Source organism: Bos taurus, chromosome 18, assembly GCF_002263795.3.
Source record: "Bos taurus isolate L1 Dominette 01449 registration number 42190680 breed Hereford chromosome 18, ARS-UCD2.0, whole genome shotgun sequence".
Classification (NCBI taxonomy): Eukaryota; Metazoa; Chordata; class Mammalia; order Artiodactyla; family Bovidae; genus Bos; species Bos taurus.
In genome coordinates this window covers 62,229,664-62,253,660 of record NC_037345.1, presented here as the reverse complement: position 1 = coordinate 62,253,660, position 23,997 = coordinate 62,229,664, and the positions used below count along the sequence as shown (strand labels likewise).

General features: G+C 56.1%; 3 protein-coding genes and 1 long non-coding RNA gene across 8 annotated transcripts in view; 1 reads left to right on the top strand and 3 right to left on the bottom strand.

The window, feature by feature from the left end:
• The window catches only part of SYT5 (synaptotagmin 5), a 6,717-nt gene extending 5,491 nt beyond the window's left edge, over positions 1–1,226 (bottom strand). Inside the window, exon 1 of one of the 2 annotated variants that reach the window (XM_005219706.5) lies at positions 1,043–1,226. The gene's annotated coding sequence lies outside the window, so the exon portion shown is untranslated. 2 annotated transcript variants of the gene reach the window in all.
• LOC132342882 (uncharacterized) overlaps positions 1–22,140 on the top strand; it is a 25,645-nt gene extending 3,505 nt beyond the window's left edge. Inside the window, exons 1-5 of one of the 3 annotated variants that reach the window (XR_009491460.1) lie at positions 16,965–17,050; positions 17,356–17,422; positions 18,015–18,092; positions 20,350–20,550; positions 21,682–22,140. This is a non-coding gene — a long non-coding RNA (uncharacterized lncRNA). Of the gene's footprint in view, positions 1–16,964; positions 17,051–17,355; positions 17,423–18,014; positions 18,093–20,349; positions 20,551–21,681 lie in introns of those variants that run through there. The other 2 variants (XR_009491461.1, XR_009491459.1) reach the window with 2 other exon arrangements.
• Positions 1,804–20,421, bottom strand: PTPRH (protein tyrosine phosphatase receptor type H). Of its 2 annotated transcripts, XM_024979375.2 has the most exons (16): positions 20,334–20,421; positions 18,172–18,975; positions 17,333–17,366; positions 16,479–16,736; positions 15,323–15,622; positions 14,701–14,973; positions 13,235–13,313; positions 13,074–13,121; positions 7,489–7,579; positions 7,031–7,121; positions 6,735–6,811; positions 6,514–6,648; positions 6,049–6,171; positions 5,714–5,874; positions 2,508–2,643; positions 1,808–2,411 (listed from the first exon to the last, which is right to left on the bottom strand). In XM_024979375.2, the coding sequence occupies exons 2-16, from the start codon at positions 18,220–18,222 to the stop codon at positions 2,286–2,288; spliced, it is 1,983 nt and encodes a 660-aa protein (XP_024835143.1). In that variant the 5' UTR covers positions 18,223–18,975; positions 20,334–20,421; the 3' UTR covers positions 1,808–2,285. The 2 variants fall into 2 exon arrangements, with proteins under 2 accessions (NP_001421963.1, XP_024835143.1); NM_001435034.1 differs by lacking the exon at positions 20,334–20,421 and having other exon boundaries at positions 1,804–2,411; positions 18,172–18,381.
• TMEM86B (transmembrane protein 86B) lies at positions 22,090–23,997 on the bottom strand. Its single transcript, NM_001034528.1, is given in 3 exon segments — positions 22,090–22,786; positions 23,403–23,643; positions 23,925–23,997. Coding segments are annotated over 3 exon segments (675 nt in total). The 5' UTR covers positions 23,976–23,997; the 3' UTR covers positions 22,090–22,403.

The window sequence follows — 23,997 nt, the reverse complement described above, 5'->3', positions numbered from 1 at the left end:
CCGATCGACTGCCGCGAGGCATACTGGGAGTTGTAGTTTAATCCTTCCAGCTACGGAGGGCGGAGGCTAGGCGTGGGTTCCAGGAGCACGTTCCCGTCCAAAGGGATGCCCCCTTCCTTTAGGCCCCCGAGGAATCCAGTCCCGATGAGTTCTGCTCCTTTCTTGCCCTTCCCCATGGCCCGAACCAGTCGTGGGCGAAGACGGGCGTGGGAACCGGAGCACCGGGTTGCCCAGAGCAACGGTTGGCTTGGCTCGGGCGGGGTGAAGGGAGTGGTGGTTGCCCCGGCAACGGTCTGTTGCTAAGACAACGGGCGGGGCTTACGCACACAAGCAGAGTCCCAGTGGGGCGAGCGGGTTCGGAGCCCTGTTCCGCCTGGGACCCCAGACCCTGACACCCGAGACAGGCGCAGCTGGGGAGGACTCGGCCTTGCCGGTCCGTGCTCGCGCCCGCAGCTGGATCCTCCCTGCACACCTACCCCTGAACGGGACGTGAAGACTCAGGCTGCCCTCCGTCTCCTACTCCTGCGGGGAATGTGGGCGGCGGGCGTCTGCCCTGCTGCCTTGGCTGGGCCCCCACATCGTTTTCAGCCTGTTTGTCTCGCCCGTGCGCCCCGAACTCTGTCTTCACACCTGTCCTCGTGACCGCTTGGGCCTCCATTCTTCTCCAAACCGACGCCTTCCCTATTTCTGTCCATCTCCCCACCGGCTGCCCGCCGCTCCCCAGTCTGGGTTGGCTGGCTTCTGCCTGTTGTCTGGTCCCCGTCTACCGAGGTCTTGCACCCTCTCCCCCGCCTGCGCCTCCCTTTCTTGTGGCTCTTTGTCTCCACGCCTGCGCCTCCCTTCCTTGTGGTTCTTTGTTTCCACACCTGTCTCTAAGTCCCATTCTCTCCGAATCAGGCTCCAGCCCTCCCCCTCCATCTGTTGGTCTCCCCCGGTATCCCCTCTACTACACACACACACACAAACGCGCGCGCGCGCGCGGCATCTCTCTACGGATGGGAATGAGGATGGAGCTTGGGGAGGGGGTCCCAGCGGCTCCTACCTGTGCGGCAGCTAGACAGGACCCTCCGGAGAGACACAGAGGAGCCGGCCCCGCCCGGACCCCGCCCCCGCACGCGGGTGACTGGCGCTGTCCCCGGTGCTGATCGCGGAGCGCTGCGGGGCGGGGGCGCGGCCGAATGGAGCCACCCCGGTGTGTGCGCGTGTGTGCCTCCGTATATGAGTGTGAGAGAGAGCCTGTATGTGTGTGTGTGTGTGCGCGCGCGCCTGCGTGTTCCGTAGGTGGAGAGGCCGCCCCGCCCCTCGTCTAGCCCCCGAGCTTGGAACCACCAGGGCGCCCACGGATATTTATCCTGGTCCCGAGGATATTCTGCCTTCTAGTCTAGCCATCCTGGCATCCAGCCCGCTTCTCTCCACCTCAGACTCCGCGGCTGCCCACAGAACCGGGCGCCAAGATACCGGGTTCTAGGACCCAGAAGACCCTCTCTGGAGGCCAGGGTATTCAGATATCTAGACAGGAGACTAAGCCTGAAATTCACCAGCAAATCGGCTTCACTCCACCCTCTAAGTTCCCCTAGGGCCAGGCCCAGAAGGCAAGCCTCCATGCTCCTAGCTGAGGGCACGGAGCCCACACTGCCCACACCCTGGGCCTTCTCGGAAAGACTCAACTGTCCAAACCTACATTTTCAGGTGCCAATTGTGAATCCCTGTAGCTATCTTCCTGGGACCTTTGCCTCAGTACCTATACATCAGGAACCCACCTCAATATTATTTCCAGACCCAGAAATCCACTGTGGGGACGGGTGTCTCTGGGGAAAATAGTGATTTAATAAGTTATGGGATAAAAGAAAAAAATATGTACAGGTGGCAGGGTAAGGGGAAACCTCAGATTCTTGAAGACTGATTTGGTTTCTGGAGTAAAAGGTGGGCAGGTCTCTGCCCACCCTTGTTCCTAAGGTGGCCAGAATTCTGGAGCCTCGTTACTTTCTTTCTTCCTCAGAGTTCAGCTTGTTTCCTTGAGACCCTACCTTCTCCTCCTCCCTCAAACAAAAACCAGAGACTCCTGGACCCCATCCCTCTCCTTCTTCAAGGAACTGGAAATCCAGGATCCAGGCTCACCCCCTCTCCAGGAAGTAGGAATCTAGGCTACTGGTCCCCTCTCTTCCTTCAGGGCCCAGGAGTCTGGGACCCCAGCCCTCAGCTGTCCCAGGGGCCCAGACATCTGGGCTGAAGCAGGGGTGCAGAGTCTGTGTCTAGAAGGGCAGGGGTCTCAGCCCTCCCACAGCTTAGGCCTCTGTAGCAGCTCCATTCTCCATCAGCAGGTTCTCGTAGGTGGCCCCCTTCTGAGCCCGCACTGTGGCTGACTGTTGCAGAAACTGAAGGATGCACTGGTGCAGGAACACGTACTGGGCCTGGGAACAGAGCAGGGTGGGGGGCGCCCTCCTGAGCCTCGGGCCAGCTCTCCCTGCCCTCGCGCCCACCCAGCCCAGCCCGGAGATCCCCCTCACCTCAGTCTGCACCATCAGTGGGCGGCTCTCCCGCATCTTCTTCACGTAACCAAAGGGCCCCACGAGACCCTCACACTCCAGCTGCCGCAGCAGCACATCCAAAGCAATGAGGGTGCCTGTGCGGCCCACGCCGGCGCTAGGCAGGGACAAGGAGGCGTCAGGCCACACTGACTGGAGGGCTCCATCTTTGGAGTGCCCAGAGGTCAGGTATTTAGCAGGGCTATTCTAGAGAAGATTCTATACATGGACATCACCAGATGGTCAACACCGAAATCAGATTGATTATATTCTTTGCAGCCAAAGGTGGAGAAGCTCTATACAGTCAACAAAAACAAGACCAGGAGCTGACTGTGGCTCAGACCATGAACTTCTTATTGCCAAATTCAGACTTAAATTGAAGAAAGTAGGGAAAACCACTAGACCATTCAGGTATGACCTAAATCAAATCCCTTATGATTATACAGTGGAAGTGAGAAATAGATTTAAGGGCCTAGATCTGATAGATAGAGTGCCTGATGAACTATGGAATGAGGTTCGTGACATTGTACAGGAGACAGGAATCAAGACCATTCCCATGGAAAAGAAATGTAAAAAAGCAAAATGGCTGTCTGAGGAGGCCTTACAAATAGCTGTGAAAAGAAGAGAAGCGAAAAGCAAAGGAGAAAAGCAAAGATATAAGCATCTAAATGCAGAGTTCCAAAGAATGGCAAGAAGAGATCAGAAAGCCTTCTTCAGTGATCAGTGCAAAGAAATAGAGGAAAACAACAGAATGGGAAAGACTAGAGATCTCTTCAAGAAAATCAGAGATACCAAAGGAACATTTCATGCAAAGATGGGCTCAATAAAGGACAGAAATGGTATGGACCTAACAGAAGCAGAAGATATTAAGAAGAGGTGGCAAGAATACACAGAAGAACTGTACAAAAAAGATCTTCACGACCCAGATAATCACGATGGTGTGGTCACTGACCTAGAGCCAGACATCCTGGAATGTGAAGTCAAGTGGGCCTTAGAAAGCATCACTACAAACAAAGCTAGTGGAGGTGATGGAATTCCAGTTGAGCTATTCCAAATCCTGAAAGATGATGCTGTGAAAGTGCTGCACTCAATACGCCAGCAAATTTGGAAAACTCAGCAGTGGCCACAGGACTGGAAAAGGTCAGTTTTCATTCCAATCCCAAAGAAAGGCAATGCCAAAGAATGCTCAAACTACTGCACAATTGCACTCATCTCACATTCTAGTAAAGTAATGCTCAAAATTCTCCAAGCCAGGCTCCAGCAATATGTGAACCATGAACTTCCTGATGTTCAAGCTGGTTTTAGAAAAGGCAGAGGAACCAGAGATCAAATTGCCGACATCCGCTGGATCATGGAAAAAGCAAGAGAGTTCCAGAAAAGCATCTATTTCTGCTTTATTGACTATGCCTAAGCCTTTGACTGTGTGGATCACAATAAAATGTGGAAAATTCTTCAAGAGATGGGAATACCAGACCACCTGATCTGCCTCTTGAGAAATTTGTATGCAGGTCAGGAAGCAACAGTTAGAACTGGACATGGAACAACAGACTGGTTCCAAATAGGAAAAGGAGTTCGTCAAGGCTGTATATTGTCACCCTGTTTATTTAACTTATATGCAGAGTACATCATGAGAAACGCTGGACTGAAAGAAACACAAGCTGGAATCAAGATTGCCGGGAGAAATATCAATAACCTCAGATATGCAGATGACACCACCCTTATGGCAGAAAGTGAAGAGGAACTAAAAAGCCTCTTGATGAAAGTGAAAGTGGAGAGTGAAAATTTGGCTTAAAGCTCAACATTTAGAAAACGAAGATCATGGCATACAGTCCCATCACTTCATGGGAGATAGATGGGGAAACAGTGGAAACAGTGTCAGACTTTATTTTTCTGGGCTCCAAAATCACTGCAGATGGTGACTGCAGCCCTGAAATTAAAAGACACTTACTCCTTGGAAGGAAAGTTATGACCAACCTAGATAGCATATTGAAAAGCAGAGACATTACTTTGCCAACAAAGGTTCGTCTAGTCAAGGCTATGGTTTTTCCTGTGGTCATGTATTGATGTGAGAGTTGGACTGTGAGGAAGGCTGAGCACAGAAGAATTGATGCTTTTGAACTGTGGTGTTGGAGAAGACTCTTGAGAGTCCCTTGGACTGCAAGGAGATCCAACTGGTCCATTCTGAAGGAGATCAGCCCTGGGATTTCTTTGGAAGGAATGATGCTAAAGCTGAAACTCCAGTACTTTGGCCACCTCATGCAAAGAGTTGACTCATTGGAAAAGACTCTGATGCTGGGAGGAATTGGGGGCAAGAGGAGAAGGGGACGACAGAGGATGAGATGGCTGGATGGCATCACTGACTCGATGGACGTGAGTCTGAGTGAACTCCGGGAGTTGGTGATGGACAGGGAGGCCTGGCATGCTGCAATTCATGGGGTCGCAAAGAGTCGGACACAACTGAGTGACTGATCTGATCTGATCTGATTCTGGAGGCTACGGCATAAGTGGGGGTTGCTTAAGTAGGAAGTAGTAACTAATGACTGTTCACAGTTCTATCTGTAAGGCCCCGTCCTGGGTGCCTCGTGTCCTCTGTGCACTTCTCCCACCCCTCAGAAGTAGGAACTGTCAGTGGAGTGTGTCCATTTTACAGACAGGGCAATGTGGCTGAGTGAGGTGAAGTCCACTGTCCCAGGACTCTCAGCTAGGAAGTGACCAGCTGAGGTTCATACAGAGCAGATGACCTCCCAAGCGAGTCATTTTTCTTTAAACATGAAACGAACCATTTTAATTTTATTATTATTATTTTGCCAAGCGGTGAGACTTGTGGGGTCTTAGCTCCCCCACCAGGGAATGAACCAGGCTCTTGGCAGTGAAAGCACTGTGTCCTAACCATTGGACAACCGGGAGTTTCCCCAAGGAGGTGTTTTAAACGTTTCTTAAGACCTCTGGCCGTTTCCTGCTCTTGTCCTTCACCCTTTCCTCCCCACCCATGCCGCCTCCTTTATTTCTTTTCCCTCCTTTCCCATCCCTTCATCTTCATCCTCGTTCGCAACCTGCACCACTACCCCTTCACCTCCTGCCTCCATCTCCTGCATGCCTTCCTGGTCTCCTCCGCCTCCTCCTCAAGTCCCCTAAGGACTCGAGGGGCCGGATTCTGAGGCGCAGGGCGGGGTCCGGCCCCTCCTCACCTGCAGTGCACGATCGGAGGCCCGCCCCCCACCGTCTGGTCCAGCCACTGCCGGAGCATTCTCCAGAAGGCCAGCAAGGGGTCTGGGGAGTGGGGCACGCCGTGGTCTGGCCAGGTCATGTAGTGGAACTGACGCACCGGCAAAGTCTTCTGCTGTTGCACCTAGAGGCAGGGGTTCAGGGGACCTCAGTCCGGGGCCTGTTTCTGATGGGTGGGGGCACCGCTGGGGCACACGGAGGTCCCCGGTGGGAGCGATGGAAACCGCGACTTCCGGGGGAGCTCTGGGGAGGGGCCGCCGCAGGGGAGGAACTGCCAGTCGAGGGGGGCGGGGCTTACATGGCAGAGCTTCAGGTTCCGGACCGCCCAGTTCTCCGCCACCTCCTCCCCCACCAGCGTCACCTGCAGGTGCCCGTGGGTGAAGGGCTGGGCGTCCAGAGGCCAGTAATGCTCACACTTCACCTGGGAGGAGACGGGTGGGTCAGACTACAGGAGGCTGCGGAGAACCTCCCCCGGAGCACCCCCGCGTGGCTCTGGGTTTCAGCACCGGGGACGCGGCCCCGGCCCGGGAACCAAGGGGAGAGCCACCCCAGCCAGGGGGACTCCCCCTTCCTCAGGTCTTCCAGAGCAGCCTCACCCCATAGGAGGCCCAGTGGGTGGGCTGGGGGAGGCGGGAGGGGTGGGGTCGTGCTGGGAACCCCCGAGGTTGGGTCAGGGTCCACCCCAGGACCCGTGTCTAGGGCAGGATCACAGGCTGCAGCCTGGAGGGCGCCCCCCCTCCCCCGGGGCCCGGGGCTCCCTCACCCGGCCGGACTCCACGCAGTTGGTCAGCATGACCAGGGTGTGGCTCTGCTGCTCCCAGACCATGCGCCAGAAGTCTCCCACGGTCTGCGGCAGGGGACCCTGGGCCGCAATGAACTCCCGGGGGCTCCAGAGACCCTGGAGGGAGGCAGACCGGTCAGGGCCCCCCTGCCCCCGGCCCTTACCTTCCGAGGATCCCGAGTCCAGGCTGACCCCAGCCTTACGGGGATGAAGCTGGCGTTGATGTACTCGGAGCCCGGCTGTCCGAGGAGGGCCTGCAGGGGCACGCGGGACCAGTCGTCTAAGGGGAGATGCCGACGTTAGCGAAGCGGAGGGAGCGGGGAAAGCGGGGAAGCGGGGACGGGCGGACACAGGGAGCTGGGAGGGGGGCGAGGGACCCCGTCGGGAGGAGCCAGGGGCTTCCCGCTCACTGGGGCAGGAACTTTTGTCTCTCGAGGGGAACAAGGGACTAGGGTGTTGACGACTTCGCAGGCGAGAACGCCGGAGACTCGAGACTCACAGGGCAGCACGTTCCTGTAGCGGTTTTTGCCGCTGTTCTCCAGGGCTGAGGCCACCGTCTGGGACTGGCCGTGGTCCTCCAGGGCCAGTTGCTGGGGGCGGAGGAAGGGGGGGGTGCATGGGCGCTGGGTTTCCTCGGCCCACCCCCACCCGGGGCCAGCCGCGTGTCGCCACCCCACTCACCCTGTGCCCCGGGGAATTCTGCAGCACCCACAGAGATAGGACGCGTGCGCCTACCGTCCCCTGGGCGCGTCTGAGACGGCTACTGGGAGGAAGGGGCCCGGGCTGGGGGCAGGCGGGAGAGGAGGGACCCGGCTACCCGACACCAGCGTGAGAGTCAAAAAGGTGGCCGATGGTGGCTGGGGATTTCTGTGAGCCACCCAGCTGGGCATGCCTGTTTCAGCTCAGCCCCGCAGGGGCGGGAGGGGCTGGTGGGCACGCGGGGCTGGCTCACCCCACCTGGTACTCCTCGGCAAAGCCATAGTTGCTGTCCCTCTCGTTTCTCCAGACGTGCTCGGCAAAGTCTTCCGCCAGGATGTCCCCTGGGAACCTGTGGGGGGAGGGCGGGGAGAAGGGTGAGTCTTTGAACTGCCTTTAACCGCACGTTCTTGGGATAAAAGGAGAGTGTTTTGCTTTGTTTTCTTTTTTTGTACCTCCCCAGGACTTCAGTTCAGTTCAGTTCAGTCGCTCAGTCGTGTCCGACTCTCTGTGACCCCATGAATCGCAGCACGCCAGGCCTCCCTGTCCATCACCAACTCCCGGAGTTCACTCAGACTCACGTCCATCGAGTCAGTGATGCCATCCAGCCATCTCATCCTCTGTCGTCCCCTTCTCCTCCTGCCCCCAATCCCTCCCAGCATCAGAGTCTTTTCCAATGAGTCAACTCTTTACATAAGGTGGCCAAAGTACTGGAGTTTCAGCTTTAGTACCAGTCCTTCCAATGAACACCCAGGACTGATCTCCTTCAGAATGGACCAGTTGGATCTCCTTGCAGTCCAAGGGACTCTCAAGAGTCTTCTCCAACACCACAGTTTAAAAGCATCAATTCTTCGGCACTCAGCTTTCTTCACAGTCCAACTCTCACATCCATACATGAGCACTGGAAAAACCATAGCCTTGACTAGACAAACCTTAATTGGTAATGTCTCTGGTCTCTAGGTTTGTCATAACTTTCCTTCCAAGGAGTAAGCGTCTTTTAATTTCATGGCTGCAGTCACCATCTGCAGTGATCTTATAATTGGAAGTTTGGACCTTTTATCCTCCTTCACCCAAGTCACCCTCTGCCTCTGGCACCCACCAGTGTATTCTCTGTATCTATGAGTCTGAGGTTTAATTTAAAAAAAAAAAAATTTTTTTTTTTTCTGACCGTGCCACAAAGCTTGCAAGATCTTAGTTCCCTGACCATGGGCTGAACCCAAGCCTCTGGCAGTAAAAGCACTTGAGTCCTAATCCCTGGATCGCCAGTGAATTCCCTGAACCGTTTTTACGATTCCAGATGTAAGTGATAATCATACGTTATTTGTCCTCCTCTGACTAATCTCACTTAGCATAATGCCCTAAAGGTCCATCCAGGGTGTCACAAACTGCATCATTTCATTCCTTTTTAATGGCTCAGTGATACTCCGTTGTCTGTATGGTGCATGTTCTTTGTTCACCATCCACTGATGGACAGCTAGCTTGTTACCATATCCTGGCTATGGTGGATACTGCGGCTATGAGCATGGGAGGTGCAGACTTTTCAGATTAGCGACTTTGTTTCTCATTCATCAAATCTGTCCGCGGGTATACACCCAAAAGAATTGAAAGCAATGTCTCAGATATTTGTACACCCACGTTCATAGCTGCATTACTCACAGTGGCTAAAAAGTGAAAGCAAGCCGTGTCCACTGATAGGCGAATGGATCAAGAAGACGTGGTCTATGTATACAGTGGAGTATTATTCATCCTTAAGAAGGAAGGAAATTCTGACCCATAAGGCAACATGGATGAACATGAGGGCCTGATGCTGGGTGAAATGAGCCGGTCACAAGAGGACAAATACGATTCCACCTATATGAGGCAGCTAGTCATCAAACTCATACAACCAGAAAGTAGAAGGGGGTCTCCAGGGGCTGGGGAGACAGGGGAAATTGGGAGTTAGTGTTTACTGGGTGCAGAGTTTCAATTTTGCCAGGTGAAGAGAGTTCTATAGGGAATTCCTCTGGCAGTCCAGTGGTTAGGACTCCAGGCTTTCACTGCCAAGGGTGCCAGTTTGATCCCCGAATGGGGAACTAAGATCCCACAAGTCATGCAACTTGGCCTAAATAAACAAAGCCGTGTGTGTGTGTGTGTGTGTGTGTTTTAAGAGTTTTATGGATAGATGGTGGTGCCAGTTGCACAACGATGGGAGTGGACTTAGTGCCACTGAACTGGGCACTTAAAAACAGTCTGCAGTGGTGAATTGTAGCTTATCTATCTTTTTACCACGATCAGAATTTGTTTTTTGGCTATGTTGGGTCTTAGTTGTGACATGTGGTATCAAGTTCCCTGAGGAGGGATCGAAGCCAGGCCCCCTGCATTGGGAGCACAGAGTCTTAACCGCTGGACCACCACGGATGTCCCTTGGGAGTCGTTTTGACTCAGAAAGAGAGAGAGGTGTTCCTTCTGCCCTTTAGGGCTACTGCCCGTCTCTAGGCCCCAATTCCCTGTGGCCCTCCCTGGTTCTTCCCTCTCCCCGTTTGTGTGTGAACATGCTACTCTCACTTTCGTACTGAAAAAAGTAATCATCTGGGGCTTCCATGGTGGCTCAGTGGTAAAGAATCCACCTGCCAACGCAGGGGACACAGGTTCAATCCCTGGTGCCCGGCAACAGGAGAAGTCACCGCGATGAGAAGCCTGCGCTCTGCAACAGGAGAAAAGCCTGCAGGGCAACTAAGACCCGGCACAGACCAAAAAAGAAAAAAAAAGGTCCTTCGACCTCGTGTGGCTTCCACTCCAGGCGTTTCTGCCTCCTCCCCTCGTAGCGCAGTGCTGTCAGTATGGACCTTTTGTTTTTTCTTTTTCTTTTTTTTAACGTAATTGGTTTTTGGTTTATTTTTACACTTTATTCCTTTGGCTGAGCTGTGTGGCCTGCAGGAGATCCCTGACCCGGGACTGAACCTGGCCCTGGTGGTGAATCAGACGCCAAGGAGTTCCCCAGTTCTCCTTCCGGACGATCTGATTAAATTGCACACCCTCACCACCACCCCTCTGAGGATCATGCACTCTGGGCCGTCTGCTCAGATGGCCACCAGCGACCGGGAACAGCCCTCAGGGTCCACTGAGGTGATTCCAGTTGAACCTATTTGGCGTGCATTGCTCACCTGTCCCCGTGAAAACCAGGATACAGCCTCTTCCCCAGGGATCCCCCCGCCTCCCAGCCAATGCTGGGTGTGTGATTGCGTGGCCCTGCCTGGTGTAACGTGTAACCCCTCGCTGGGATCTGTGAGTGCAGTAAACTGCCTCTGAACGGTGTCTGTCTCCGGATCCAGTGGCCCCATCATACCTACACAACAATGAGATGGCTGAAAACGTGCCGTTGCCTTCAGTCTTCTCAGGCAGGCTAGTTTTCTCTGCTTCCTTCCCACCCTTCACCACGGCCTCGTGTCTGCACCGCAACTCCAGGGGAACAAGGACTGTTTCAAAGTCTGATTTGCCTCCTTATCTGCAGTTCCAAAGGCCGCCTCTAAGGCCATCCTTCGAGTCAGTGCTCCGGAGCATCCGGCGCCACTGACGGCACTTTGGTTTTTTTCCGGATCCACCCTCTTCTGAGCACCCTCTCCTGGCTGGCACCACCACCGGCCTCTCTGGCCGCTGCTGCTCCTCCTCCTTGGTGGGCCCCTCGCCCTCCATCCATCCTAAAAGGGGGGCGTTCCTGGGAGTCCATCCTCGGGTCCCCCTTTCCCACTGGACACACGCTACTCATGGGGTTTGACCACTTCTGTAGCTTCACCTCTGTCTGCGATTTCTAAATCTCCAGTCCCTACTTCTCCCCGTCCTGAGCTTCAGACCTGTTTCCCACCAGCCTCCAGTAATCTCCACCTGCAAGTCCCCAAGGATCGTCGCTGGGACATACAAACACGCGCACGGAGGTTGAGGATGGCAAAACGCTCGACGTGTAGGCGGGACCAGACTTGGAATCCAGTGGGTGCAGAGATTTGTCGCAGGTGCCTTATAATGGACACAGGGTAGGGAGGGGAGAGGTCAGAGGGTGACTGGGGCGGGATGCTGGCCAGGACACATTCTACGGCGAAGGAGAAACTGGGCGTCATCGCCCCCACACCTGTATTTACTCCTCCTCAGGCACCCACCTCTGGTGGCCATCCCCTCTTTCTTTTTGTGCCCACGAGCCCCATGGACAGCAAGGCGATCAAACCAGTCCATCCTAAAGGAAACGAACCCTGAATATTCACTGGAAGCACTGATGCTGAAGCTGAAGCTCCAATACTTTGGCCACCTGATGTGAAGAACTGACTCGTTGGAAAAAGACCCTGATGCTGGGAAAGACTGAAGGCAGGAGGAGAAGGGGACAACAGAGGATAAGATGGTTGGATGGCATCACCGACTCGATGGACATGAGTTTGAGCAAACTCTTGGATATAGTGAAGGACAGGGGAGCCTGGCGTGCTGCGTTCCACGGGGTGACAGAGTCAGACTCCACTGAGCAACTGAACAACCTCCCAGCTGGCCTCCCAGCTTTCCTTAACTCCTTGCCCTGACTCTCCTCTGTTAATCCCTGGGGACTGTTCTAACATAGAGATTTAATGACGATTGACCCAGAGTGATGAAGATATTTGCACAAATGTTGTCCTGAACTGCAAGACTTTATCCAACACTTGTTCATCTTCGTCTTCACCCGCACACCCAACAAGCATTTCAAACTCAGTGTGTCCACCGCTGAGCTCCTGACACCTTCCCCCAAAACCTGCCCCCACCAGAGACATTCCGCCTCGAGTCATAGTGATTCCAGCCTTCCTGGGGCTCAGGCTAAATGCCTTGGGGTCACTCTTGAGCCCTCTCTGAGTTCCACACCAACACATCCAATCTTTAACCAGATCTGCTGTTTAAACACTCAGATGACATCTTGCATCTGATTCCCTCTAACCATTTCCTGCTCTGAGACTTAACGATGTCTGCATTATTAAACACATCTTGCTGCTTCCCTGCTTTTTGCCTTTGCTTCTTAACTGCGTCACGGGTCTACTCAAAAGCTTCCAAACACTCCGATCTCCAGATATAATGCAAAGTCTTCACTCTTATCTGACCCCACCTGGTACCTCTCCAACCTCATTTCCTACCCGCCTCCCTTCACCCTCACTCTGCTCAACCTCAGAGACACGCCTCATTCTCCCAACACCCCAAGAGGGCGACTGCATCGGGGCCTCTGCCTGGAATGTCTTTTCCCAGGTGGGCACAGGGTTCTTCCCCTCATTTGCTTCCAGTCTGTCCTCAAATGGCTTTCTCTTAGTCATCTGCTTAGTGAGGCTTCTCCTGGACACCCTATTTAAAATATTCCCCTACTCTTGTTAGCCCTATCTCTTGCTTTATTTGTTTCCACGTAACCATCTTGGCCTTCATCAACTTGTTCTGCTTCCTATGTGCTCATGTGTTTGCTTTTGGTTGTGCCTCGAGGCTTGAAGGATCGTAGGTCCCCAACCAGGGGTCTAACCCATGTGCCCTGCAGTGGAAGCCTGGAGTTCCAACCCCTGGACCAGCAGGGAAGTCCTCGTGCTGGAACGTAAGCGCCACGAGGGCAGGAATCTTTGTTTCCGTCGCTGTTTCCTACAACAGTGCCTGACGCTTTACAGGGATTTGGTGGTCGCACCGCTGGATGAATGAGCGGGAGTCCCAGAATGGAGACTGAAAGCGGTTCTGTAGCCTCTGGCCTGGAGCGCTTAGGGAGCGGGCAGCAGTGGAGGCATGATGGTCCCTGCAGGTGGATCCCCTAGTCCTGCCCTCTGACCTGTCCAGTGGCCAACTGGCTTTGACCTGACAGCAAGTCTCTGGCGCTCCCCAGACCCGCTCACCTGATCTCCAGATCCTTGGGTGCGGGTTTCTTCTCCCTCTTTCTACGCCTGGAAAAGGACAAGGGGAGGTAAAGGTTCGGGGAATGAGGCTGCAGCAGGGGTCCCCGTCTGTCCCCCAGGCCCCCCTCCAGGTGCGCCGTGAGCCCTGCGCAGAGTCTCACCTCCTCTTCAGGAAGAAGAGCAGCAGGCCCACCAGGATGAGTAACAGGAGGACGCTGACCACGGCTCCGGCGATGACCCCTGGGGAAGGTGAGGTGGGGGCTGTTAGAGCCTGGCGCTGCGTTCCTGCCGTCCCCCAGACTCAGATCAGAGGCCCACGGGGTAGACTCGAGGGCAGAGGAGGGAGAGGAGAACGCGCCCCCACCACCCACCGACCCAACCTTGCCCCACAGCCTCTTAGTTCCCAAGTTGCTGATCAAAAGTCATCACTTGCTCGGGGGCTTCCCTGGTGGCTCCATGATAAGAATCTGCATGCCAGAGCAGGGGACACAGGTTCGATCCCTGGTCCAGGAAGATTCCACAGGCCTCGAAGCAACTAAGCCAATGCGCCATGACTACCGAGCCCAGGAGCTGCAACTCCTGAGCCCATGCACCACAGCTCCTGAAGCCCACATGCCCCAGAGCCTGTGCTCCGCAACAAGAGATGCCACCGCAGCGAGACACTGGCGCATCCCAACTAGAGAGGAGCCCCACCCCCCACAACTGGAGAAAAACCCTTGCAGCGACCAAGACCCAGCACAGCCAAAAACAAATAATTAATTTTTTAAAAAGCAACGAAGCACTGATTGATACACATTAGAACACTGGATGAGCCTTAAAAGCATTACACTAAGTGAGAGAAACCGGTCACAAAGGACCACATACTGTGTGACTGTATTTCTAGGAAAGATCCAGAAGAGGCAAATCGAGAGAGAGAGGTGTAGATTAGAGACCGTCAATGGCTGGTTGGTGGAGGACTGGGGAAGTCAGGGGGTAACAGGCTTAAAGGAGACTCTTGAGAGTCTTGTGAACAGCAAGGAGAGCAAACCAGTCCATCCTAAAGGAAATCAACCCTGAGTATTCATTGGAAGGACTGATGCTGAAGCTGAAGCTGCAATACTTTGGCCACCTGATGCGAAGAGCCGACTCACTGGAAAAGCCCCTGATGCTGGGAAAGATTGAGGGCAAGAGGAGAAGGGGACAACAGAGGATGAGATGGTTGGATGGCATCACCGACTCAATGGACATGAATCTGGGTGAACTCCGGGAGTTGATGACGGACAGGGAGGCCTGGCATGCTGTAGTTCATGGGGTCGCAAAGAGTCGGACATGACTGAGCAACTGAACAACAACAAGGCTTAAGGGGAAAACTTTTCTTTTCTTTATGGGATGATGAAAACGTTCTAAAACCGATGGCAACAATGGCTGCAAATACTGAGAATATGCAGCAGCCATTGGGTTATACCCTTTCAGTGGGTGAACTGTTGTATGTTATAGGAATCACATCTCAACAGAGCTGTTTTAAAGAAAGCAGGAAACAAAACACAAGCAGAGAGGACCCCCTGGGCAGGTGGGCCTGCCTCAGAGCAAGGCCTGAAGGGGTCTGGGGAGAAGGCCACGAATCCCCCGTCCCCGGGACCCCACTCACCCGCGTGCCCGCTCTCCATGTGACAAGCCACCGAGGCAGATGGGGCCCTCATTTCATCCCAGACGGTCATGACTGTGGCTGAGGAGGACTGAGCCGGCCTGAGTAACGACACCTTCACAGCATCCCCGCAGGAGGAGCTGTTCTGGGGGCCTAGCTGCCCCTTGACCTCCAGTTCAAAGGCCTCATAGCCTCCCTGGGGGCAGGACCAGGCCAGGATGACCTCGTGGCCCCCAGAGGTGATGACACAGGAGGTGATGTTGGCAGGATCTGGGGCTGTGTGCAGGAGGATGAGAGGCATCAGGAGGCTCCATCCGGGGGACTTCCCACTGCCCCTCTCCCCACCAGTCAGGCCAGTTCTCTGAGAACCAGCGTGTCCTTTCCTTCCCCCAAACCAGAATACCTCTTCACACCTCATTCTCTCACCCCTCACCCCTATTGTCCACACGGGGACAGGCCATAGGTCTCCAGAGACTACAACTCCCATGAGCCCTTTGACCATCCATGTCACTGCAACACATGACATCATGACCCCATGGCCTGATGGGATTTGGAGTCCGCTCACCTCTCACTGCCCCCAGGCCCGACCTAACCCCCCACCAGGTCAAAGGGAGCCCCATCTCACCCGTGGACGCATTGAGGCTCTGTTTGTAACCGTGTACACCGTAGCTCTCGGCCCACACGTTGAAGCAGTACCAAGTCCCGGGCACCAGCGCCTCCACCGTATAGTGAGTCCTGTTGGTGCTGCCTGTCTGGTTGTCCTGGTGTCCTTGGGGACCTCGCTTCCTCTGGGGATATCCTCTGCTGGCCCAATGGACCCAGTATACATAGAACTGGGGCTGTGGGTCTGCAGGGGCTTCCCACTGCAGGGTGATGGAGCTGTCAGTCTGATTTTGCTTCTGCAGGGCCGTAACCTCGCTGGGAGCTGAGAAGTAAGGATAGAGACTGAAGGGGCTGGAGCCCCAAGGACCCCTCCCCTCCACCCCAAACCCGTGGTTCCCCAGTCTCCTCCTCCTCAAAGCAAAGCGGAAGTACCTAGGCATAGGAAGGGGTCTAATTGCTAAGGAGTGTGAACCACAGAAAAGTGGCCAGGGGTGGGGGGTCCGGGATTGCTCAGGCCCTCTGTCCGGGGTCTACAGCCCTGGGTCCCACCCATCACCATACCCTACATTGTCTGTCTCAAGCTGCCCCAGGGACAGAACCTTCTCATTTCTGGACATATCAACTTTCCAGGTGGAGCTGTTGACTCTGGTCTTTCTGGTGTGTGCGTGTGTGTCTCACGTGTGTGTGTCAAGTCGTGTCCGACTCTGTGACCCCGTGGACTGTAGCCCACCAGGCTCCTCTGTCCATGGAATTTCCCAGGCAAGAATACTGAAGTGGGTTGCCATTTCCTTCTCCAGGGGATCTTCCCGACCCAGGGATCCTGTGTATCCTGCACTGGCAGGTGGGTTCATTACCACTAGCACAGTGGTAATTAACTAATCGGTAATTAACTAATTAACTAATGGAGACCCAGTGGTGGCATTGGGTCTCCATGGCTGCGAGCAGGCACTCCCTATCTGCAGCGAGTGGGGTCTACTCTTCGCTGCAGTGTGCAGGCTTCTCATTGTGCTGGCTTCTCTTCTTGTAGGGCACATATTCTTTCTTCATCGCCTGCTCATTGTGGCCCAAAGGGACCCTGGGCAAGGGAGGGTGCCACGTTCTCCTGTCAACTCTCCACCACCATCTGTCACCTCCCATTAAAACAAACAAAAACAATACGAATAGCGGCTGCCTCTCACCTGTGCAGGCATTGAGATGCACCGAGCTATTGAATCCATCCTTTACTGCGTACACAGAGAATTCGTACAACGTCCCGGCTTCAAGTCCTTTCACTGTGATGGTGGTATTTGTTGTGTTTTGAGACACAGTTGCATTACCGTCACCAGTCCACTGGACACAGTAGGTCTCAGGCTCAGAGCCTTCAGGCACCTTCCAGCTCAGGGTGATGGAGCTGCTAGTCTGATTCTGCACAGTCAGGTTGCTGATGGTGCTGGAGGCTGAGAAGTTAGGAAGAAGGATCTGGAGTTAGCAGGGGAGCAGGGGAGGGGAGAGTTGCTGGGTGTGTTTGACCCTCAGGGTGAGCTCCCAGGCCTGCCTCAGTGACAGGCGGGAAGACAGATGCGGGCGCATGGTCCCCATCAGCGCCTCCTGAGCCTCAGCGTGCACATGCATCCCTGGGAGTCTCCTTACAGTCGGATTCTGACTCAGGTGCCCAGGGTGGGACGGACTCTGCACGCACAGTCAGCTCTCGGGGGCCGCTGCCCATGCACGGACCACACTTGAGTGACAAGATCTAGAGCCTCGCTTTCCGGTAGGATTTCTGCAACAATGCTGGTTCGGGGCTCCGCAGCCAGCTTCCTGGCAGGGGCTGGGGGCTGAGGACTGGGAAGGAAGGTCTGGTGCGAGCAGGGGAGTCCTGTCCCTTCTACCACCCCCCATTCCTGCCCCGTGTCCAGAAAGGACTGTTCCCATTGGCACCTGCTGTGGCCACTTTGTCCTCCATAGAGACACCCCCCACCACCACCACAAAGCTCATGGGCATCGAGGTGTAGTGGCTTTGCGTGGGCTATGAACTCAGGCAGGGGTCACTCACCAGCCGCCCTGGCCCCTGTCCAGCTGCACAGGCCCTGGAGACAGCCCAAGGGGAAAATCAGATTCTGAGGCTCACCTCGCTTCACCCCAGGTGAGACAGCCGGCCAGTGACCCTCCCCGAGTGCCCCTGGCCCTGTGAGTCAGTGCTCCCGGAGGGCAGGAACAGGGCACCGCACCTCCTCCCCCAGGCTGGGCCCGACAAAGGTCAGCCCCACGACCTTCCCTTGTCTGCTTTGGGTGTATGTGTGTGTTGGGGGGGTGGGGTGGGGTGGTGAGGTAGGGATGGGACTCCAGGGACCCCGGAGCTGGGGTTGGCTTCAAGCATAAGGTGCTGAGATAAACTGAATGGTTTCACTTCCTGAAAAATATGGCCTTGGAAGATTAAAGGCAGGGATCAACAGACTGGGAATGAAGGAAGAGATTGAGACTGGGAACCAGGAAACTGTCACCCAATCTGAGGGAGGGGGCTGGGGCCTGGACCCCGCAATCTGAGGGACGAGGGGCTGGGGGTCTGCACCCCTGGGTTTCAGAGAGAAAGGGCTGAGGATCTGGAAGTCTTGGGTCTGAGGAAGGAGGGGCTGGGGGCCTGGACCCCCGGGTCTGAGGGGGGAGGGCCTGGGCCTGAATCCCTTCTCTTTATAAAATACCCGAGTCTTGCCAATAACCAACGTTTACTTCCGCAGCAGACACAGCAAGATCTTGAGACCAGGTGTATGTAAGCCTCCCTAGGAACCTCCCCCAATCCGGAAGCCCAGGGAAGGGTAAGCCCCGCCCCCCGCGGGGCCGGCGTTCTGGGACCCCAGCATCCCTTCCCCTCGGACCGGGGTCTGGGGGACTCACCAGCAGCAGCAGGCTCCCCCAGGCCCGGAGGCCACCGCCAGCCCCGGTCATGTCTGCGGACGCTGCCGAGGGACCCAGGTGTCCCAGCCCCGGGACCTTCCACCTGCTGGACTTTACACGCAAGAATTCCCCTCTCCCAGTCCAACGTGAGGCCACAGGTCAGGGCAGAAAGGGAGGAGGAGGAAATGGAGGCTTGTAGCCTGAGGCCAGGCCCGCCCCGCCCAGCAGCCTCGGTCCTCACCTCTGGACGCTGGGCTCCGCCTGGCTTCGAGGTATCCCCTTTCTGCCCCCAGGTTAAGGCACCGCTTCCCGGGTGAAGGCGCGACGCAGGTCCCGTGTGTGCGGGGCGGGATGGCGGCGAGGGGCCGCTCCGGGGCGGGGAGGGAAAGATGCGCACCCCTCAAGTGGACCGTTCAGCACCAGACCGGCGTCTCATCGCCTGTCCTGACTTTGGGCTCTGCCTCCCCTGCCCCTGCGAGCTCCGGCTGCCCTCAGACCGTCCCTATTTGCAGACCCACGCGCCACCGTTCTACCTGGGCCCGAGAGCATGTGGCTTCAATTCGAAGTGGCTCAGATTCCAAATCGACGGAACTGGGCACAATCCCTTGCAAATATGTGGTAGGAATAAGGGAGTTCGCATCAAGTCTTGAAACAACGTCCGGCCCTTTGAAGCCATTCGATAAAACTGCAGCCACACTTGCTGTGGGTTCATCCCTAGACCGCCGGTATCCAGAAGGGCTTTTCAGAAGGGCTTTGCCTTCCTGATCATCTGCACACACAAGCTGCCGTGATCTCACTTACGGTCTGAAAGTGAAGAGAGCGGGTGAGGAAGGCTTCTGGGCAGGGCACGGAAGCGCTGGGCTCCTTCCCCACTTCCTGCCCTGTGCTCCTCTCCCTTCTGTTCCTGAGTGACATCCTAGAAGAAACCAGTGATGCAGCAGGCACGTTTCTCTGCATTCTGTGACCTGATCTAGCACCTGATCCAACACAAGGATGGGGTCTTGGGAACATCTGACTTATAGCCCGTTGATCAGAAGCACAGATAACAACCCCAGGCTTGTGACTGGCGTCTGAAGTGCGGGTGGGGGGCAGGAGGGGGCCAGATTTGTAGGGCTGAATCCTCAGCCTGTGGGACAGTGTCAGCACTGAGTTGACTTGCAGGACGCCCAGCCGGTGTTGGGAGATTTTGCTTGGTGGGTGTGGAGCAAGCCCTACGCTGTGATTGCGTGCAGGGTCGTTAACTGTTTATCGTCATGAAACACTGAAGGATAAACAAGGTCCTACCTGGAGAATCCCATGGGCACAGGAGCCTGGTGGGCTACAGTGGGGCCACAAAGAGTCAGACACAGCTGAGGGACTAAACAAGCTAGTGATTGCCTTGGGCTGGAGGCGATGGGTGATTAGTTTAAGGCATGGGGTGTCTTTTTGGTGTGATGAAGATGCTCTAAGATTGCTAGTTGAAAACTCTTCTGAATATACTAAAAACCATGTCTACAGTTTTGAGTGGGCTGTTGGGTGGTAGATGAAGAAAGTGAAAGTGTTAGTCACTCAGTCATGTCTGACTCTTTGTGAACCCATGGACTGTAGCCCACCCTCCAGGCTCCTCAGTCCATGGGATTCTCCAGGCAAGAGTACTGGAGTGGATTGCCATTTCCTTCTCCAGGAGATCTTCCTGACCCAGGGATCAAACCCGGGTCTCCAGCACTGGAGGCAGATTCTTTATAGTCTGAGCCACCAGGGAAGCCTGAGAGTATCCCAGTAAAGCTGCCACCATAACATTTTTTTTTTCAGGAATTGGATACAAATGCCTTCAAACAGATCATGGTCACAGAGTGACCACAGACAACAATGCTATATTATAAATTACAAGGCTGCTAAGAGACTAGATTTTAATTGGTCCCACCACAATAAAGCAACAGTCGTCATGTGATGACTCAAGAGGTGTTAGCTAACATTCCGGGGGTACTCATACTGTGACGTATCCAAGTATCAAATCAACACTAGCGTGCCTTAAAGGTACACAGTGATGTCACCCCTAGCTCAGCTTCAAAAAACAGAACATGGGGTTCAGACAGACGGAGGCTGGAGATACTGCTCCTTAGCACTTCTCCCTGGGTGGGAGGCTGTCCTGGGGGCCCTTTAGGAGGGGAGAGGGTGCTCACTTTATTTGCCCTGCAGTTACTCTGTCGTGAGCTTCCCACTCTCCATGGCTGACAGAATGATGAGGGCCTGGGCAGCGCAGGAGGCGGTCCACGACCACCCAGCGGGCGTGCGGCTGAAGGAAGGCACCCCGGCCAACGTGGCATCCGAGACTGTGAAGAGCAGGCACCCGCCTCAGGCAGAACACCTGCCTCATCTGACCTCAGGCGGTTCTCTGTGGTGAGTAAGGGCTCCTGGCCTGTAGGTGGGGCAGGGACTAAAAACCAAGGGTGGGTTCTGGGGTGGGGGGGGATCCTTTAAAGCACCTCTTGGATGTAGCAGTGTCCTGCCATGAGAGTCCCTAAAAAAAAGCACAACACATGTATAGACATCCCCGTCCCATCTCTGCTATGAGTCCCTAAAAGCATACCATAGCTGTGGAAGTCTCCTCTCTCTTATAGTAGTAGTAGTAGTATTAGTAGTGAAGTCGCTCAGTCATGTCCGACTCTTTGCAACCCCATGGACTAGAGCCCACCAGGCTCCTCCATCCATGGGATTCTCCAGGCAAGAGTACTGGAGTGGGTTGCCATTTCCTTCTCCAGGGGATCTTCCCTATCCAGGGATCGAACCCTGGTCTCCCGCATTGTAGGCAGATGCTTTACCATCTGAGCCACCAGGGAAGTCCCCTTTCTGCTCTAAGAGTCCCTAAAAGCACATCAGGGTTGTAGACGTCCCCTCTCTGCCATCAGAGTCCCTACAGGCACACCATGGCTGCAGAAACAGCAGGGTTTGGAGAGCAGTTCTGTTTTCTGTCCTCACGTCCAGGACCTGAGGCTCAAAGGGCAGAGGGCTGCCAAGGTCACAGCCAAGACAAGGGCCACACCTGGGTTTTTTCTTCAGTACTCCACTCCCACCATGTGTTTACCTACCCCCTCCTCCAAGCCCCCTCTGAGTTTCCTCATCTCCTCAGCCCTCTCCTCTCCTGATACTGGGTGTGACTGCAGTCAGCTGAACTGTGGTCCCCAGAGACGTGTGCAAGTCCTGAGCCCGGGCCTTCATGGATGTGATGTTGTTTAGGAACAGGGTCTTTGGAGATGTCATCAAGTTAAGGATCTCGGGATGACATCGCCCTGGACTTAGGGTGGGCCCCTCAATCAAACTGCTGGTGTCCCCAGGGGAGGGCAGCCTCTCGGAGGGAGGCCACTGCAGGAAGCCTGGCTGGGCTGTCCCGAGCTAGGGGGAGCGGGAAGGACCCTCCCCTGAGCGCGCCCTGGACGGAGGGCACCCCCACTGACACTGGGGGCTTGTGGGCCCCAGAACTGTGAGGTTTAACTTCTGTTAAGTCACCCAGCTTATGGTAATTTCTGACAGCAGCCACAGGAAACTAACATTGGCCAGCCTCCTCCTGACCTCAGCTCAGTAACATCCTCATCTGGACAATGGACACGATGAATATGATGAATCTCCGCCGCCATCAAAGGGCCCTGGGGAGGGGGGTTACTCTACGCCACCCCCCCCCAAGTCCTGGGCACCAGGACTGGGCCACGAGCAGCCTGCTGTGGGCACAGTTAACATCACTGCGTTGTACACACAAACACGTGTTCCCCAAGGGAGGGCCCGCAGCAACTGTTCAAAGCACAACCCTGCGAATGTACTGTCACTGAATCATGGGCTTAAAAGTGGTTAAAATGGTAAATCCTGTGCGGGGGATGGGGGGAGGAAAATGACTTATTTGATCTTGTTGTGATCAGCCCTCCCCAAATGAACGGTGATGTCGCGGGTTCAATGCCCACTTTACTTTAAGCAACAGAATAAATCAGGGCCACAACATGTGGAGAGCATTTGGAGGCACAGAAGTAGGCCAGGGGCTGGGGGGACCCAGCATGGGTCTGGCTGAGGGCCTGGAAATCAGAACGCAGGGAAGGCAGTGGACTCAGAACTCCAAGAACGGTTTAGTCTCCAGATGAACCAGCACCAGCAGACTGGAGTCTGGGGGTCTTGCTCTCGCCCCCAAGGCTGTTTCTCTGGCTTCACTGGGGCCCAGGTCCTTGCAGGAGGAGAGAGGGTGGACGCCTGCCCACCTCAGCCCGGAATCAGTGGGACTTGAGTCTGGGGTTCTGGAAGGCCGACAGGGTGATGAGCATCTGGGCCGAGTAGTAGGTGGTCATGACCAGCAGGTGGCCGTGGGGCACAAGGTAGGTGAAGATGTTCCAGGCCAGCACGGAGTCCGAAAGCACGAACAGCAGGGCGCCCCAGTGGGCACTCCCGCCCCGGGCCAGGCCCCGCCACAGCATGGCGACCAGGACTATGGAGTAAGCCAGCAGGGGCCAGACCACTTGGGGTGGCATATGAGGATGCAGGACCCGGAAGTAGAGGGCGGAAACCAGGAGGAGGGGCAGCAGGAGGCCAGGCTTCAGGGGTGTGAGGCCGAAGGCCCGGAGGTAGAGCAGGTGGGCCAGGCCGAAGGCAGCCATGCCTGCAGGAGACAACGGCGGGGGGGGGCGGCGGGCGCGCGCGCATGGTAAAGCGTGCTGCTCCCTGGCTTAACCCTACCGCCCTCGCCCCGAGGGAAAGGGCAGACCCCCAGTGCCAGCTCCCACAGTGGCCATACGGCCCCGTCTCCCAGGGTGGCCTCTTCAGCCGTCCCTTCTTCTGGCCGTTGGCCCCCAAACCGCCTCAGGCGCGCATCGCGTTCCATGCAGCTCTGCTCCGAACCGCCCGCGGACGGACACCCCAGCTTGCGGGGGCCCCGGCGGCTGCACGCACCTCGGCTCCTGCACCTGCTAGCCCTCTGCCTGCAGGGGCACCTGGCTGGTACACGCGTCCCATTTCAGGCGTCCCTTCCACGTGAGGCTGGCCTCTGGCAGCGTGCTCGAGACCACGAGCCCTGCGCGCTCACGCGGCCTCGGGGAACGCCGCCCGCGCCCATGTGGGAGGCGCGGGGGCTGGGGTCTGGATGCGTCTTCTCACGGCTGTGGGCTCCCCAGGGAGTTCTGTTGGGGAGTCGCCCCCCCACCACGGCATCCCACCCTCCACCCACTGGGGGGGCGTCAAAAAGGGACAAGGCAACACATCTCGTTACGCGCTCTCACCGTAGCGTAAGGCCTCAGGCCAGACGAGGCAGGCGTCCCCCACGGCCGAGCAAAGCAGGGCCCCTTGCAGGAGCGCGCGGTAGCCCCCGCCGGGGTGCGCGGTCCCCAGGAACCCCGCCAGGTAGAGGACGGGCAGGATCTTGAGCAGGACGTTGACCCAGGGCGGCTGGTCTGCGTTCCGGACGAGGAGGTAGACGGCACAGGCGAGGAAGAACGGGAGCAGCCCCATGCCCACGCGCGGCTGTGGGTGTTTCGGGGGTAAGGGGGCCTCTGAGCAGCTGCAACGCAGCCCAGCCCCCAGCTCCTGGGACCAGCCCCCGGCTAGAGCCCTCCGGGCCCCTGGGGGCCAGGCCCAGCCCTGCCCGGGGACGCCAGCCATGCTGCCCAAGGCAAGGGGCAGCCACACAGGCACCAGGACGTCCAGGCTCACAGAACCTGCCCCCCCTCCCCCCACCCCTGATTCTTCCAGGTCACTTGGGTTCCCAGGAGCACAGGCCCGGTTCCCAGCTCGGCGGCGCTCACTTGAGCTGAGAAGCGAGGTTTCCGGAGCAGCCCCTCCTTCCGGGCGTCCATGTCGGCCTGCGGCCCCCACAGT